General features: G+C 44.7%; 1 protein-coding gene across 2 annotated transcripts in view; it reads left to right on the forward strand.

Annotated features, from left to right (window-relative positions):
• The window catches only part of REL (REL proto-oncogene, NF-kB subunit), a 40,292-nt gene that overhangs the window by 10,623 nt on the left and 14,237 nt on the right, over positions 1–15,432 (forward strand). The window contains exons 1-4 of one of the 2 annotated variants that reach the window (XM_015622193.3): positions 42–162; positions 4,984–5,126; positions 7,748–7,896; positions 11,757–11,848. In XM_015622193.3, the coding sequence (XP_015477679.1) occupies positions 156–162; positions 4,984–5,126; positions 7,748–7,896; positions 11,757–11,848 (391 nt within the window). In that variant the 5' untranslated portion in view covers positions 42–155. Of the gene's footprint in view, positions 1–41; positions 163–4,983; positions 5,127–7,747; positions 7,897–11,756; positions 11,849–15,432 lie in introns of those variants that run through there. The other variant, XM_033513176.1, reaches the window with a different exon arrangement.

The following is a 15,432-nucleotide window of genomic DNA, read 5'->3' on the forward strand; positions in this document are numbered from 1 at the left end:
GCGGCTCGGCGCGCACGTCCGCCCGCCCGCCCCACGGGAAATTCCCCCTGAAAAGGGCGGCGAGCCCGGCAGCCGCCGCCGTCCGTGAGTCCCTGCGAGGTGTGCGGGCCCGGGCCGGAGCCCCGCGGCGCAGAGGCCGGAGCGGAGCTGTCAGCATGGCCGGTGAGCGGCGGGGATGGGCGGGGGGAGCCCCCGGGGCCGCTGGCTCGGCTGTTCGCACCGCCGGGCTACAGCAGCCGCGGGTTGTTGGCGTGAGTCGCGGGGGGATCTTACGAGGCTGTTCCGTTCCAAGTGGATCTCTTGTGTCTTAAAACTGTGGAGTGGAAGCGGCTGGGTGTTAAATAGGCGCGGGGGTCTCGTGTTTGGGCTGCAGGCAACAGGCTGGAGGTTGGGTGATGCTCGTCAGGATCCCGTTTACATCGGAACTGTGAGAATGCAAATGAATGAGAAATAGTGATGGCACAAATGCAAAGTAATGCAGATAAGGGATCGCGCTTTGAGTAATTGCAACAAAAAGCACAATAAAGTTTCTAGAGGCTAAATTAGACCGAGTTCGTCATCCTTTCGGGAGGCGTCTCTCTGGTATCTTAGGATTAAAAAAAAAAAACCCTAAATTTAAAACTTGGCTATACTAATTAGAATAGTATTTCTAGGCAAAGCTGCTTTTCAGAACCTGCGTGTGTGTTCTGTTCCCACTTAGCCAGCTACGAACTTTCACTCCTGATGAATATACGTGTACTAACAATCGATGTGGAGAAAAAACAGCCGGTGTTGTGCTTTAAATGTTAGGATGTATTTTAGATTGGCAACAATGAGGAGAGAGAAGTTTCGGGGTTTTTTTTTCTTCGCGTCTTTATGTATTTTCAGTGTAATTAGGAAGCAGATAAGGAATTTTTTCAGCGGGGGAAGTTTATAACTTCCTGGTACTAGCTAGCTTTTGTCGTGTGCTTTTTTTTTTTTTTTCTTTTAGTTGCCGTTTTGTAATGTAACACGATAGTAAAGAGGAAGTTAGTGAGCGTTGTTTGGTCTCTGTTAGAATTTGTGCAGTTTCTGGGGCCGTAGGTAAATTACTGCGTTTCCAAATCAAATCCTGTTAGGTTTCCAGTTTCTTTTACTCAAACCGGGGTGTGCTGTAACAAAGCTTTCACTATCCTCTCTCTTTGCCTGAGGTGTTGCAGAAGGTTACAAGTGGATAGATTCTTGCTTTTTTAGAAATGACAGACTTAGGGCCACCAGGGATTTGTTCGGAGCAGTGACATCAGAGTTAAAGGGTGACACTTCTCCCAGCTGGGTCTCATTGCAGTCACCTCGGGCCGGAGGGTTTCGGGTGATACTTTCACATCTTCCACAAAGACCCACAGCTGCTCTGCTTTCACATGCAGATGTTGATGGAGAGTCTGTTCACCGGGCACCCTGGCTGTGCAAGAAAATGACAAATTGGGCAGTTCCTCCAGAGTTGCTTGCTTGGAGCAAAGGAACGAGACAGAACCCTTGAGCGGCGGGCTGTCACTTTGCTTGGTGGCAGCGTGTCACGCTTCCTCCCTCATGTCACAGGCTGTGTTAAACTTTAAAACATGGCTTTCTTGTCATGGAGAGGTCTGATGGAAGTCTGCTCCGAGTTTTAGGGATTGTCCTTTTGTTCCTCTTTGTATTGCTCAAAATGTGAGAATAAAACACCCTTTAGTTCTTGGATGAGCATAACTGGCTGAACTCTCAGAGCTGTCACTGCTTCTGCTTCTTTTCCTTGCTGAACTCTCAGAGCTGTCACTGCTTTTACCTCTTTTCCTTGCATATATAATTGGGACACTTGATCTCCCATATTCTCTTTAAAATTATTCAGTGTTGTATTCAGGGCAGGAGGGGGAAAAAGCAATTCAATAATAAAAGATTGACAGACAGGTTATAATGTGTAGCACAATGTTTCTATTGCTAGCATGTGTATAGGCAATTAGAATTAATTACAAAGACAAATTAAACTTTTAAGAACTTAGATGAAGGATTAGCTAATTTTTTTTCTTTTCTCCTATTTCAAATGCTTTATGGAGTAGTTGTGGGCAGGCAGGTAATAAATATGAGTAGCTGTGCATTTCTCTTCCAGAATTAGTGAGTGTTTGGGTTTTGGCGTATCTCAGATTTGTTTGACAAGCAAAGTGAGACCTGAGGACAGGTCTGTAGTTACTGTGTGGGAGCTAACACACCTCTGTGTGTGTGTGAGAGAGCAGATTGTGAAATAGTTAAGCTGTGCCACTTGACAAGCACATTGCTGATTTACAGAAATAGGGAACACTGGACACTCGGCTGCAGGGTGTTGGTAATGCCCCTCATCTGCACAAACACTTGTGTGTGTTTCCTCTCTACACAAAAACGTAATGACACTGATAATCACAGCAGAGATGATAACGTGATTCTTGAATAGAGAGAGAGGCAGCCAAGACCAAATGAAGTTTAATGTTTAATCTCTGGAGGCTGCCGCGTCACCGAGCTTTACTTTCCCACAAGCACACCTGCTGCCGAGCGGTGGCTTTACCTTCACTCACATTTGCTTCAACCACAGCCCTGTAAAGATCACTGAGCCCAGAGTTCTAAAATCAAGGGCTCTTGAGAGGTGAGAAAATAGCCCTCTCAAGAGAATATTAATAGAACATGAAGGGAAATCGTTGCTTAAAGCAGCAAGAGTTAAAGACCTCGAGTGACTGCGCTCTTGTAGTTTCGAGTGGCGAGGCTCTGGCTAGTTTTGACAAATACGAAGTCTGTGGGTGTCCTGCATGTCTGCTTAGCAGCTATGTAAGCATGAGAATCTCCCAGTCAGAAGATTAGTAGGCACTTTGCTGTAATGTCATTTTAACCTGTAAAACAGATTTTTAATTTAGTATATGGATACTTGTGTTTGTGCTGATCAATGCAATAGCATAAGTAATTGGAAGTGTGAAAGTTAAAATAGCCATACACAAATGTGTGAGTGTGGTTTTGTGAGAAGCTCAGACTTCTGCTCTCCCTGAAACCAGCTTTACATCATTTCTAGGCTTTTTTGTCATCAATGCCTTCCTTCCCCTTCCCTTTTGCTGGACTTGCTTGTTTTCCAGAAAGAGAAAATATGCAAATCTCCTCTAACGGAGAGCTATGTAGAGAGTGGGGAAGTATCCAGAAAAGGGATCCTGAGTAACTGCACCTTGACTAGTGGCTAATTTGTATTTAACGTGACAGCTCATGGCTGGTGATAAGAAAGGTATTTAAAATCTACCTGATGGGAGGTGATCAGTTTAGAAGCTGCATTTTGACTGACTGTTAGAAAGGTCTGTAAAGAGTCCTGAACCACAGTTCCCAAAGGTTTTGACCTCAGACACAGTCTGAAGTGAAAGTGCATTGTGCTTTTCAAGGTTTTGCAGAGGCTCCCATTGACGACCATCCCAGCACAAGAGCTGCTCTCACACAGTGGTGGAAGCAGTTCCAACGCTGCCTGTAGGTGTGTGACAGATAAATGTGCTTTCAGGTCAGACTGAGGTGATGTCTCTGATGCTGTTCTTTCCATCCATCCCTTCTCTGCTGCTCTTGATTACTTTATCTCTTAGGTTATAATATTTTCCTACTTTGGGTATGAACTGCTGCAGCGCTGGAAATGTTCTGCGATCAACAAATCCCAGGGATAAAGTTCAAGCCTTGTGTTGGTAGGGGTGCCTAAACCATTGTAGGTGCAGCAAAAGAGAAGCCTTTATTATGGAGTTAGGGTTGGAATCCACCTCTTTGCCAAAGCCTGTGTGCTGTGGACTCACAGGCAGCATAGACCTTGGGCAAAAGGAAGTAGGGGTTCTTTTACCCTTTCAGCACTTTCAATATATTTAATAACTGTTTTGATTATTATGTTGAAGTCCAAGCACTTTTTTTTCAGTGCTGTGCCACAGGATATTGTCTGTCCTGTTTGTTTGTGATGCTCAGCCTTGCTTGAGGAGGATGCCATTATATGAAGATGACAGAGAGCTCAGTAGACATTTCCATAAGCTACGTTCTTCTGATCGTGTAGCACTGTGATGATTCAACTTCACCAATATTTACTCAGCCTCTGTTTGTTTTTCACATGCCATCCCACTGTTGTCACTGTTTGATTGACTGTCCTGTTTGATGTTCTCAGTGAGATATATTAAATAGCTTGTTACTGTCTGGCAATAAAACATCACTTGAAAAGTACTTACACTCTTGCTAAGTTCATGTCTTTCTAAGCCCCCCATTTAAGAGTTCTGCTGTCTCTTATTCTCATCTATCACTCTGTGTTTGCTGGAAACCTCCCATCTGACAAATGCCCAATAGCTTTTCTGAGGTTTCATTGTCTGGGGAGATACTGCAAGTAGAAACCAGCCCCGTGGGAGATGGGCAGCTCAAAATGTAGAATTCAATACGAGCAATCAGGTATTTTTTGGGCTCACAGTGATAGTATTCCTCCCAGTAGGGTGGGGTGTTTTTTTTGCATAATTTGAATAGTTTCTGCTGCACTGTGATAGGAGCTAAATCAATCAATTCTGAGCAAACATCTTCACTTTCAGAGGATGCTTAAGAGAGCACAGCAGTTGACAGCACCAGTGCTTGGAGAGGACAGCCATTCTTAAAACTGCATTATTCCTAAAAATGTTAAGCATTCCCTCAAAATAACGATTTGGGTTTTGTTGTACAAAGTCTTCTTTCATCAGACACATCTTCTATGATGGTTATAAGAAGCTACATTCTAGATGAAATGGAGGGAAGGGTGTCTTTTTTTGCTAATTACTTCCGTGGCATTGGTACCATGGATCCATCCAAATCTGTTCTCTCCCCTTGTACCCCTTGTACCTTCAACATGTCCATGTACATAAAAATAGAGTAGATTTTCTGATAAGGTAGACCAAGTGGAACAATGGTAATGTGAATCAGGAGTCGAGAAATTCTAATTCTTGCATCTTCTGCTGCTTTTTAAGCTCTACTGTGTCCTAACATTGAAAATATTTTATTTTTAAGGTGGCCTTGAGCCCTACATTGAAATATTTGAGCAACCCAGGCAAAGGGGCATGCGTTTCAGATACAAATGTGAGGGAAGATCAGCAGGCAGCATTCCAGGAGAACACAGTACTGAAAACAATAAGACCTTCCCTTCCATCCAGGTAAACACCGCTTTTATCCGGGAATTACCATTGCCCACGTTACCGTGGTGCTCGTAGCTATGTGTTGGACTCTGCACAGTAAATACAATGCTTTTCATCTCACGTTCTGGGATTCTTTCCTGGGCATGCAAATGGAGCTGCTGCAGAGTGGGAAAAGAGTTACTTGCTCCTGGTCACGAAAAGATTTGGTTTACAAAAAGAGGAGAAGGTGCAGAGGTGGTTTACAAAGCACTGCTAGAGGGGACGCAGTGAAGACTCGAGGTCTGGGAGCCACTCATTAGCAGCTTTCTCTGTAAGCACGTTTGCTCTGCTTTCTTAGTTAGGTGACGTGGGTTTGGTTTTACGGTTTGGACTGCAGCACAGATTTTGGGAGAGAGTTGAAGGAATTTGCCTAAAGAAGGTGGAAAGGCTTTGAAACGTTGCTGGGCACAACATGAAAGAAGGCGCTTTGTACGAGCGAACCATCGCCCGTGATGCGGCAAATGGGCTCTGCAAAAGACACCAGCGTGAAGTGTGTGAAGTCAGAACTTAAAAATGAACTGAGAAAGGGGAATTGTGTCCTCAGAGCATCTGCAGTGATGATGAGTTGGGTGGTTGCACCATGGGTGGCGGGTTGGGAAATCCAGAGTGAAGGGATTCAGAGGAGCCCGGAGAGCTGCGATCAAAGCAGGGATGAGGACAGGGACAGTGGAGCTGGAATGGAACCACTTGGGCAGTAGCTTTCATAGGCTGGACAAAGGAGACCCCTAGACAGGTAGGGTAAGAGAATAGAATTTCAGGTCCCCTATCTGATGTTTGAGTTGCCAGTATTTCCTTGATCTCTTTCAGTTTGGAGGAAGTCTGTCAGAGCTGAGATTAGAGGAGAAAGCTTACATTGAAATGGGAAGTTAGTTACGAGCGCTTGCCATCCTCCTGCCCAGGAACAGAGGCTGTGTATCTGTGTTTGCAGAGTGTGCAAGTATAAAAAAACCAATGTGGAGCCCAAAAATGGAGTCTCTGGAATCACTGCAGGAACTGATAGAGAAGATGTGAAATATGACAAATATGAGATGTTTTATGCTGAGGCACAAAAGCCCTTTAAGAGGGAAAGTTTGAGAAGGACAGTGTTGGCAGTCATGTGTTGAGCAGCAGAGTGAGTCTCTATTGCATAAAGCAGCTGTGGAAGCTGGTCCAGCCCTGGAGCCAGAATTACTAAGGGAAGAAGCAAAGAAGGTTTCCCTTTGACTATCACAGTGCCAGATTTGGTTAGGGAATGCAGGAAATGGAGATGGTGCCAGACTCATTTTTTCAGCACTCTGCCAATTGAACAAGGAACTGTGTGGGCTGTTGGCAGGAGTAGAGGCTTGCACAGACTCTCAGCCTAAGTCTGTGTCAGGGCACAAGCTGAATGGGCTGAATCAAGCCTTGATTCCTCTTTTCTTGGGCTGTGCTGTACATGAAGGCCAGGCAGAACCCAAAGGGGAGATGGGACATGGGTATGTGACTATGCAAGCCTGGCCAAGTTTGTTCTTTTGAAAGGTGACTATTGATGACAGAGCTGATTTTACTGATAGCAGGTGATTTCTAGGTGAATTCCTGCCTCCCTGAAGCCCGTGGGAGGCTTTAGTGCTGATTGGGTTCCAGGGGAGTCCCCTCTAGAGATGGAAATGTGAAGAGAGGGGCCAGGAAGAGATTAAATTTCATGGTGTGGTTATGAAGATGAGCATCAAGGGGGAACTGGGGAACCAGAAGCTACTAGATGAGGCTTCATGTTCATGGGGCTGGGTGTGAAATGAGGGAGAAATGATGTAATGGTTGAAGAAAGTGAAGGAGCAGTGGAAGTACAATTTAAAGGGTAAAAAGTAACAGTGGCTTGTATGAAGACTGAATAGAACCAAATTGAAGATAGATGCAAACAGATGATTACAGGTAAAAGAGCACAGTTCAAGTCAAAAGGTTTGAGGTGTTGACTAAAAAGGATTGTGATGGATCCTTGGAGTCTCAGGAGGAGGAAAGAAAGGGAAGGAGAGGAACTGTGGAAGTGGAGGAGGAAAGCTCACCTCTGCACAAATGTGTGCCTGAGCAAGTCTTGTATTTGCTTTCAAGTTTTTATGTGTCAAGCAATTTAGGCCAAACTGTTTTTCCTCCTTTTTTTAATTTTACACTCCCCCACACTTGGTGACTTCACTGGTAGCCCTATGCTTGAGGTTGCTTTTATGCACCTGAGAAAGGAGCATTGAATTAGCTGATGACTGCTGTGAAAGCTCTGGTAGGAGCTTGAGACTTTGGTACTCCCCCAGCTTGAATGTAAGATTGAATACTCATCTGAGAATTAGTTGGGAAAAAACCCAACAGCTTCAGAGGGGATTGTGTCATGCTGTATCTGTTAAGATCCTCTTTCACTCCTTAGTGTTCCATGCACAGGTAAAATCCTCATCCCTGAAGCTTTTTGAGTTTTTTCCCCCTAAAATCCTTGGAGGTAGACTTGTTCTTCAAGTAACATTTCTGTATGGTCACCTGCATAGCTCTGGTGTTTCTTCCATAGAGCATTTCAGGATAAAATTTATTTTCTGTAACAGGTGGGGACTGATACCTAAATTCTTGAAAATATCCTGCTTTTTTTTTGGTGGTTTTTTTTTTAGATTCTGAACTATTTTGGAAAAGTCAAAATAAGAACTACACTGGTAACAAAGAGTGAGCCCTACAAGCCACACCCTCATGATCTGGTTGGAAAAGACTGCAGAGATGGCTACTACGAAGCTGAGTTCGGGCCAGAACGGCGAGTCCTGTCGTGAGTAATGGTGTTGCATGGGACTTTGATTAATTAAGCAAGTGATTTGCTAATCTTGTGTTTTAAAACTCATACTAATGATTAAAAATAGCAATTAGAATGCTGTCTTTGCTGTAGGTTACTAATCCATCTCTGGGAACTTCCCTTGGAAGTATTTCCTTCTTTTTTCAATGCTGCACTTGTGCTTTTTCTTTCCTGTCGCCCATTTCTTTATCCATTCTCCCAATGTCTGTCTTCTTTTCCTTTCTCCCACTTACTTTTTTTCAGCTTTGTTCATTAATACATCTCACTCTTGAGCATGACTCTTTCCTGCATGTAAAAATGATGAGTAACAGAAAGGGTAGCAGCATTAGAATTCGTATTTCGTGGTGATGAGGGAAGTTCACATCTTCCATAGAAATTATATTTGGACTTTCTGGAGAAAGTTTGTTGTGGCTGAGTATCATGTAATCTAGAAGACAGTGGTTGTGACACATCTAGAAACGTGTTAGTATCTGTCACTGTCGTTGCCTGTTGTTTGGGTTGGGGTTTTTTGAGTGGAAATACAGATTCTACTCAGGCCCAGCTCTGAAGAGTAAGTGTGCCAGGGAAGGATCTGCTTGTGGATGCAGTGAGGAAAACCCAGGATGTGTTCTCAGAGCATTTCTCAGAGCTATTAAGAATATCTCAATTACAGTTGTGTTTGATGGTGTTTCCTCTAAGTTTACCAAGTCTCGTGTAACAAAATAAAAGCAGAATAAGCTGCAGCAAGCATGGAGTGATTATTGCTGGAGAGGGGAATTTAGAACTGGCAAGCTGTTTGTGGTTCACAGTTTGCAGAGAAGGAAATATGGAAGTAGGCTATTGCTTTGGGGTAAGCATAACTGACCTGGGAAGAAAATCAGGTAAATATTTCAGTGTATAAGTAGCTCTTACACACAGCTCTCAGGCCAATGGGATTCTGTTGGTGTTGGTGAAATTACTCCATGTTTACATGGGTTTAGTCAGTGGGACGCTATGAAAGGAGAGAGCTGAAGACACATCTGTTTTGAAGGTGGTGATGGCCTGACAGTGAAATAAACAGTGGAGATGCTTCTTCAGCATCTAGCCCAGGCTCAAGGGATCACAGATGTGCTGCACTGTGTTCTGGTGGCACAGGGCACGCTGACTTGCAAACATCCTAAACTCTAACAGGACCTTGCACCTCCTTCTGACCACCCATTCACCAGCTTCCCCTTTGTCTTCTCAGATCAGGCTTCCTCAGCCAAGGTCAAAGGAAGTCCTCTGTTCTGGCCCATCCCACTTCCTCCCCTCAGCTCTGTGCCTGCTGATCCGAAGCAGAAAAGCCTGATTGCTTAACACCTTTCCTGGCCCTGTGTTCCCATCACTGAGTGCAGGAAGACACTGACGATTGTTTCTCCTTTTGGCATTTTTTGGTTGCACAAGGCTCACTGTGGAGGCACGAGGTGAGCCTGTTAGAGAGGCCATTGCAGGATGTCACACCAAGAAGCACTGGGATGCTCTGCAAATATTTATTTGCAGATTGTGATTTCATCTCCTTTACGTGTTTGCATCGGGTCCTGTCCTTTGGCATAATGCCACACCTCTGTTTCACTTCAGGCACTGCTGCTTGTTTGCTCCATCCATAAATTCTTCTCAATATTTTTAGGATATGAGCCTCTCAGTTTCCTACAGAATAGTAAGTGGGCTGCTTTCATTTTATTGATAATGTGAAACTGTGAGCTTTGTGTTTGACACTGGAGATCCTGATGGGAGGAGGCTCGACACATTCCCTTTGAAATGTTTCCAGCATCGGTACACTCATTTTTTTTTAACAAATCATTGGTTGCTTTAAGATGAAAGAACAGTATGATCCATAATTGGATCTGGATGTTTAAAGTCATTTTCCTTTTTGTGGCTGGTGACTCAATCTTCACATTCTTCTCTTCAAGTCCATGTTGGAGAAAAGCTTCATCCAGTACTGGTGAGCAGGAGATGTCCTCTGTCAATAGTGATTCTGGCTCTTTACTCTTGCTGAGCATCCCAAATTGAGCAAAAATCCAACTTTTTTTTTTTTTTTTCTCCTCAGTACAAGTGGAATTATTAATCACAGATTTTTGGGCTGCTCTGAGTAATTACTCTGCTTTCTGCTGTTCAAAGTTCCCCATGTTTTAAAGTTCCCAAGCGTTTTGTTCTGCCTGTGGTATAATGATCTTTGTACTGCTGCCCAAACTTGATCAGAGCCCTCCCTGGCCGAGACATCAAGGCAAGAGTATGAAAGTCAGAGCTTGTGGGGCTGCCTGTGTATTTTTACTTCCTAGTTTCCTCTCTCTACAAAGATGATATTGCCTTTTTAGATGTTTTTCAGTTTTTCTTTCTTCCTACTTCTCCCTCTCTCTTCTCGTTATCTCACTTGCTTCCTGTCAGCGCCCATCGATGTGAAACCCCACAGCCCTGCTGGGGCTCTTGGCAGTTCCTCCTCTGGCCCAGCCTCTGCTTAGGCGTGGTTAAACACACTTTCACTGTGACAGCTTAGAAAACATTGATAATCTGAGAATTTCAGGCTGCTGAAAAGCCTCCTGTCCATGAGAGGCTTCGTTTGGGGGTAAAATAAGGAACTGCCCCTGTCTGTGGGCTTTGAAGTGTGCTTCAAACAGTCTGTGGAGTACAGTGGGTGTTCTGAGGAGGGGGAAATCATGTGTGCTGTGATCAAGCCCTAAAGAAAGTACTTCCTCCAGAAGCAGGTGGAAATAGGATTGCTCATCAAGGTACAGTCCCAGTCTGAGTGTCAGTAGCCACGATATGAAGGCAGGGTGCTTTAGTGAATTATGAGATGCTGCTGTGTTTAATTTTCCCTTAGGTCACGTCACGTTCAGTTTGCAAAGGAAGCCTGTGCCTTCCTCTAGTGAGCAGAGGTTCTGGAAGCAGAGCTTGGTGGCAGAGGGTTTGGCAGATGAGGGAGTTCAGGGAAATTAAACTTAACATCATGCTGGGATAGTCTTGTTCAGAAGTGTACAAGCACTCTTGGCAGGAACAAGGAGTATCTTTAGGTGCAGTAAGATGCTCTTGTGCTAAAGCAAAGAAGGTTTGTGGAGTTTCAAAGGAAGGGAAATAGCTGGGACTTCTTGAGAAAGATGCCTACTGGCATAACCCATCTTCAGAGCTTATTGTAACATCATGAAATACAGATTATTTATTTAATTCTTCTTTTTTTTTTTTTTTAACTTCCTGCTTTACATCCACTCAGCTTTGATGATGTCATGGTTTTTCCATGTGGGAAAGAGTCAGCCTGCCTGGGACTCCCCCCACCTCCTGCATCAGGGTGACCTGCACTTTTATGCAAATCAGGAGGAGCTGCAGCTCTTCAGAACTTTTCCATAACTATGTGAGATTTAAAAACCTGTTTTGACCTGTTAAAAAAAACACATTTATAATAGAATTTAAGATTTACATTCCTTGCTAAAAGCAGGAGAACAAATCCTTTAACAAATCCTTTAATACAAATTACCAGATTTATTTATTGCAAAAATGATTGCCACTATAAATCACCCAAGACTGAGTATCTAACTTTTTAATCACACTTTTACTTTTAGGTTTTACTGCAGGGTAATAATTTTTAATATAGAAATACATATAGAAATATGTTCTCAATAATGTAAATTATTTAGAATTTTTTTTAGGTTTTTTTTTTGTTTCTGTGTCTGCACTTACTTTAGGAAAAACAGCATCTCTGCTCTTCAGGTCTTGTACACCCTTCTCAAAAGAAGCTTTTAAAAATTTCTTCCACTGGATGTTATCACATTAATTAACATGAATATTTTATTTAATAGTCTACACTGAAGATGTTATTAGTTGCTGAAATCTTGCCACATATGCTTCAGTTTTCAGAACTTGGGCATTCAGTGTGTGAAGAAGAAAGACCTGAAAGAATCCATTTCTTTACGAATCTCCAAGAAAATTAACCCTTTCAATGGTGAGTGGAAATCAGCTGATTCTCTTGGCAGGGTGATGGGGTTTTGTTTGTCCTGTCCTGCCTTTGCTTTTGTGTTGGAGCTCTCTTTCTGAGGAACAGTCTTCCCCTTCTGTGTCCCTCCCAGTCTTTCTTCCCAGTCATCACATGATGACTCTATTTGGACAGTTGCCCCTTTTTTTTTATATATTGAGTTTTTGTGATTCCCAGCAGCAGTCTGAGTTGCTGCTTGGACAGAAGGAATGGGATAGCAGCAGAAACCTTTCCTGGAAACTTCTACAAGTGTCTTGGGAGTTGGATTTCCCCACTTTTGGCAGTGATGAGAGCAAAAGACTGAATTAGCATAACTCTGCAACAACTTAAGCCAATACAAATCTCACTTGCCACTTTCTCTTCTCTTGCTGTGTTTTTGTGACCTGGTCAGGGGGTGGTAGCCCCTGGGAACTGCCCCTCACTCAATTTCACAACATGGGAGCTCAGAAATCCACAGCAGGATTGCAGTGTCAAGGCTGGGTTGGCCAGGGTTTGGAGCAGCCCGCTCTGGTGGGAGGTGTCTCTGCCCTTGGCAGGGGCTGGAACAAGATGATCTTTCAAGTGTCTTCCACCCCAAACCATCCTGTGATGCTGTGGTTGGGCTCATCAAGGTCAGAGGCAGGACCTGCTGCTGCAGAGCCACACCTGTGAGGGCTTGCCCACAGGGTTCTGTTTGATGTGACTGATCTGTGGGCTGCTCTCAGAAGGAGTCATCCTGCTCTTCCCTCCATCCCTGCTCACACACTCCCACCACTTTCCTCTCACCACCACGCGCAGGGGCTGCGTGGCCTCGCAGCGAGTTGCTCCAGTGGAAAACCATCTTGAAAACAAAAATAAAAAGGAGAGTGGTTTCCCTTCAGATCGACTTGCTAAACCAACTCCCCTCACAGCAATTTAACTGCCAAGTTCTCTGCACAGAGGGGGTGGGGAACACACTGCAAAGTTTTGGGCTAGCTGGAGTGGGACCAACACATGCAGAATGCAGGCACAACTGGGGGGAATTAGATGAAAAGCATAAATACCCCCAAATTATTAGCTAAGCAGTGTCAATGTATTCATGTATTTCCCTAAGTGTGGCAGGGGCTCAGAGACACTTCCATGGGTTTTGTAATACCCACAGAATTCTTGCTATATTCAGGTAAGATCCTTTATGGAGAGATGAGAGCTGGATTTCTGGCTGGCTTTAAAATGCATGTCCCTGAATCAGGACAAAAAGAAGGATGTTGAATTTATCACAGAATAAGAAATGTCCTAGATATTTTTCTTAATTTTGGAGCAGCTGTTTGGAATCGGGTTGATGGCCCTGATGACCCATCTGAACAATTACCCTAGTTATGATAACATTTGCACAGTGTTTTGACAAGACTTCAGTTCATCAGCACAATTTAAACACTTTAAGGGCTTGAATTATGTTGCCTTGACTCAGGCAGCTCTACCTTGATTTCAAACAATAAAAGGGGAACTTTTCTGTAGAAGGAAGTAGATTTTTACGGTTGGCACTTAACTCCAGATTCACTAATAAATTCTGGGTGATTTTGCTTGCTTGTGCTTGATAGCATCCAGGCAGATCCTGGGCTGCTTCCCAGTAGTCCAGCAGTGGAGGAGGCCACTCCAGCAGAGGAGAGCGTGCCTGGGTGACACACAGGGCAGCAGCCTGCTCTGGGCAGGGGCTGTGCTGACAAGGGGCCGCTGGCAATCCCCAGCTGTGTCACTGCCCTTTGGCTCATGTTAACGTGTCAGCACAAAGAGCCACTTGAGAATGGCCTCCAGGGCAGTCCCACGCTGAGCAGAGCCTAGAAAGGCCTGGGACCAAGGTCTAATAAAACAGGATTAGTGACAGGAATATTTTTATGTGTTTGTTTAGTTGATCAGAACAGGGCTTTGTGAGCAGCAGTCACTGCAGCGTTTGCTGCTTGATAAGGTTGAAAGTTTTATGTGTGGATTTAGTTTGTTTTTTAAGGTCAGAGGAGTGTTGGTACATTTTCCAGGATAGTGCAGGCTATGCTAAATCCATCCTGCATTGTGCTTTACCTCTGTGTCTTCAGAAAGGCATCTGACATCCCTGTTCAGAGACATTCCGGAGCTGTGCATCCTCTAAGCAGGTCGCAAGTTGGTGTTACTCATTTCTCCTATGACATCATCAAAGAAACTTCATGGAAAACGAGCCTTCAGGGTGCTTGTGTGTTGGTTGCCTTTTCCTTCTCTTTCCCACTTTATTCTGGAACAAATATTCCCTGTCCTGAGCCTCCTTTTGGGAAAGAGAGCTTCAGTATTGACCCTGAACAATTGATGCCTGCCTCAGAATCCCTGGCTGGTTGGAATTGGTTTGCGGATCGCTGCCGCGTGCCCAGCTGGAGGTGTCTGCGTCGGAGTCATTCTGCAAGTGTACCTGTGTCAGGCTGTCTCCCTGTGAATTCCCAGTGTTGGCTGGCAGCCTTTATCCCTTGTGAAGTTCAGCACAGGCTGTAGGAGCTGTGTGCATTCACTAGGGTGGATGACTTGCAATCAGGTTGCTCCTCTTGCGTTAGCCTTGTTTGGGAGAGAGGGAATTGCTGTTTCCGCACCGTGTTCACAATCTGTTGTGTTCCCAAAGCACATCCTATATATTTTTGTCATCTAACAATCTCAAGAATTCTAGAAATCCCTTTAGCCTCTCATGTCTGAGCACTCCTGGGAAATGGGGCACGATGTCAGCCTAACATGTAACTAGGACTCCTTGGCATGGTGGTGATGATACAAATAGCACATGGTGATACAAACAGCAGAAGGAGCAGAGTTACTCCTCCAGTGGAGCTGGTCCATGTCTGCTTTCTATGGTGTTTGTTTTCTTTTAGGAGCTGTTGAGTTGTGCCATATCCTTGTCTTCCCATGCACTGTCTGATGTACAGCCAACTCAAATTAAAAGAAGAGCCAATTTTCAGTTAAGAGCTTTTGTGAGTGGGTGTGACTTGACATAGAGACAACAATTGAGTTAATAACAGCTCGAGTTAATTGTCAATGAGGAAAAGCCCTAAGTGTTTTCTTTAAATTAGGGAAAAACTGTACTCAGTGCAGTGTTACAGAGGACTGACCTTTTTCCAGCCAAATGCGTGACGGCGTGAAAACCCCGGACTTGTCTTGGAGTGAGAACCCCGGAGAATCGCCAAATTCCAGGCAGCTTTTATCAGAGGGGATAACCTGACTTTCCCTGGAGCTTGCCAGGTTTAAGCTACCTGCTCCTTTGCAATTTCTGGTGCTTACGAGCGGTGCAGTTGAATTTTAGGCTCTCCCCCACACCTAAACACGTCTGCCTGTGCCTCCGCAGTGTTTCCTTTGCCGTTTCCCCTTTCCGCCCACAAGCAGCTGACCCCGCGGTGGCTCCGCGCTCATCGCCGTCTGTGCCGTGACGCCCCCACCACGCTCTCCTCCTGCCCACACAGTCCCTTCTGCAGCTTCCTCCAGCACTGCTTCCACGAGAAACCCCCTCTCCTCTGCCCCAGGATCATCCCCCTCTCCTCTGCCCCAGGATCATCCCCCTCTCCTCTGCCCCAGGATCATCCCCCTCTCCTCTGCCC

This window comes from Parus major, chromosome 3 (assembly GCF_001522545.3).
Source record: "Parus major isolate Abel chromosome 3, Parus_major1.1, whole genome shotgun sequence".
Taxonomy (NCBI): Eukaryota; Metazoa; Chordata; class Aves; order Passeriformes; family Paridae; genus Parus; species Parus major.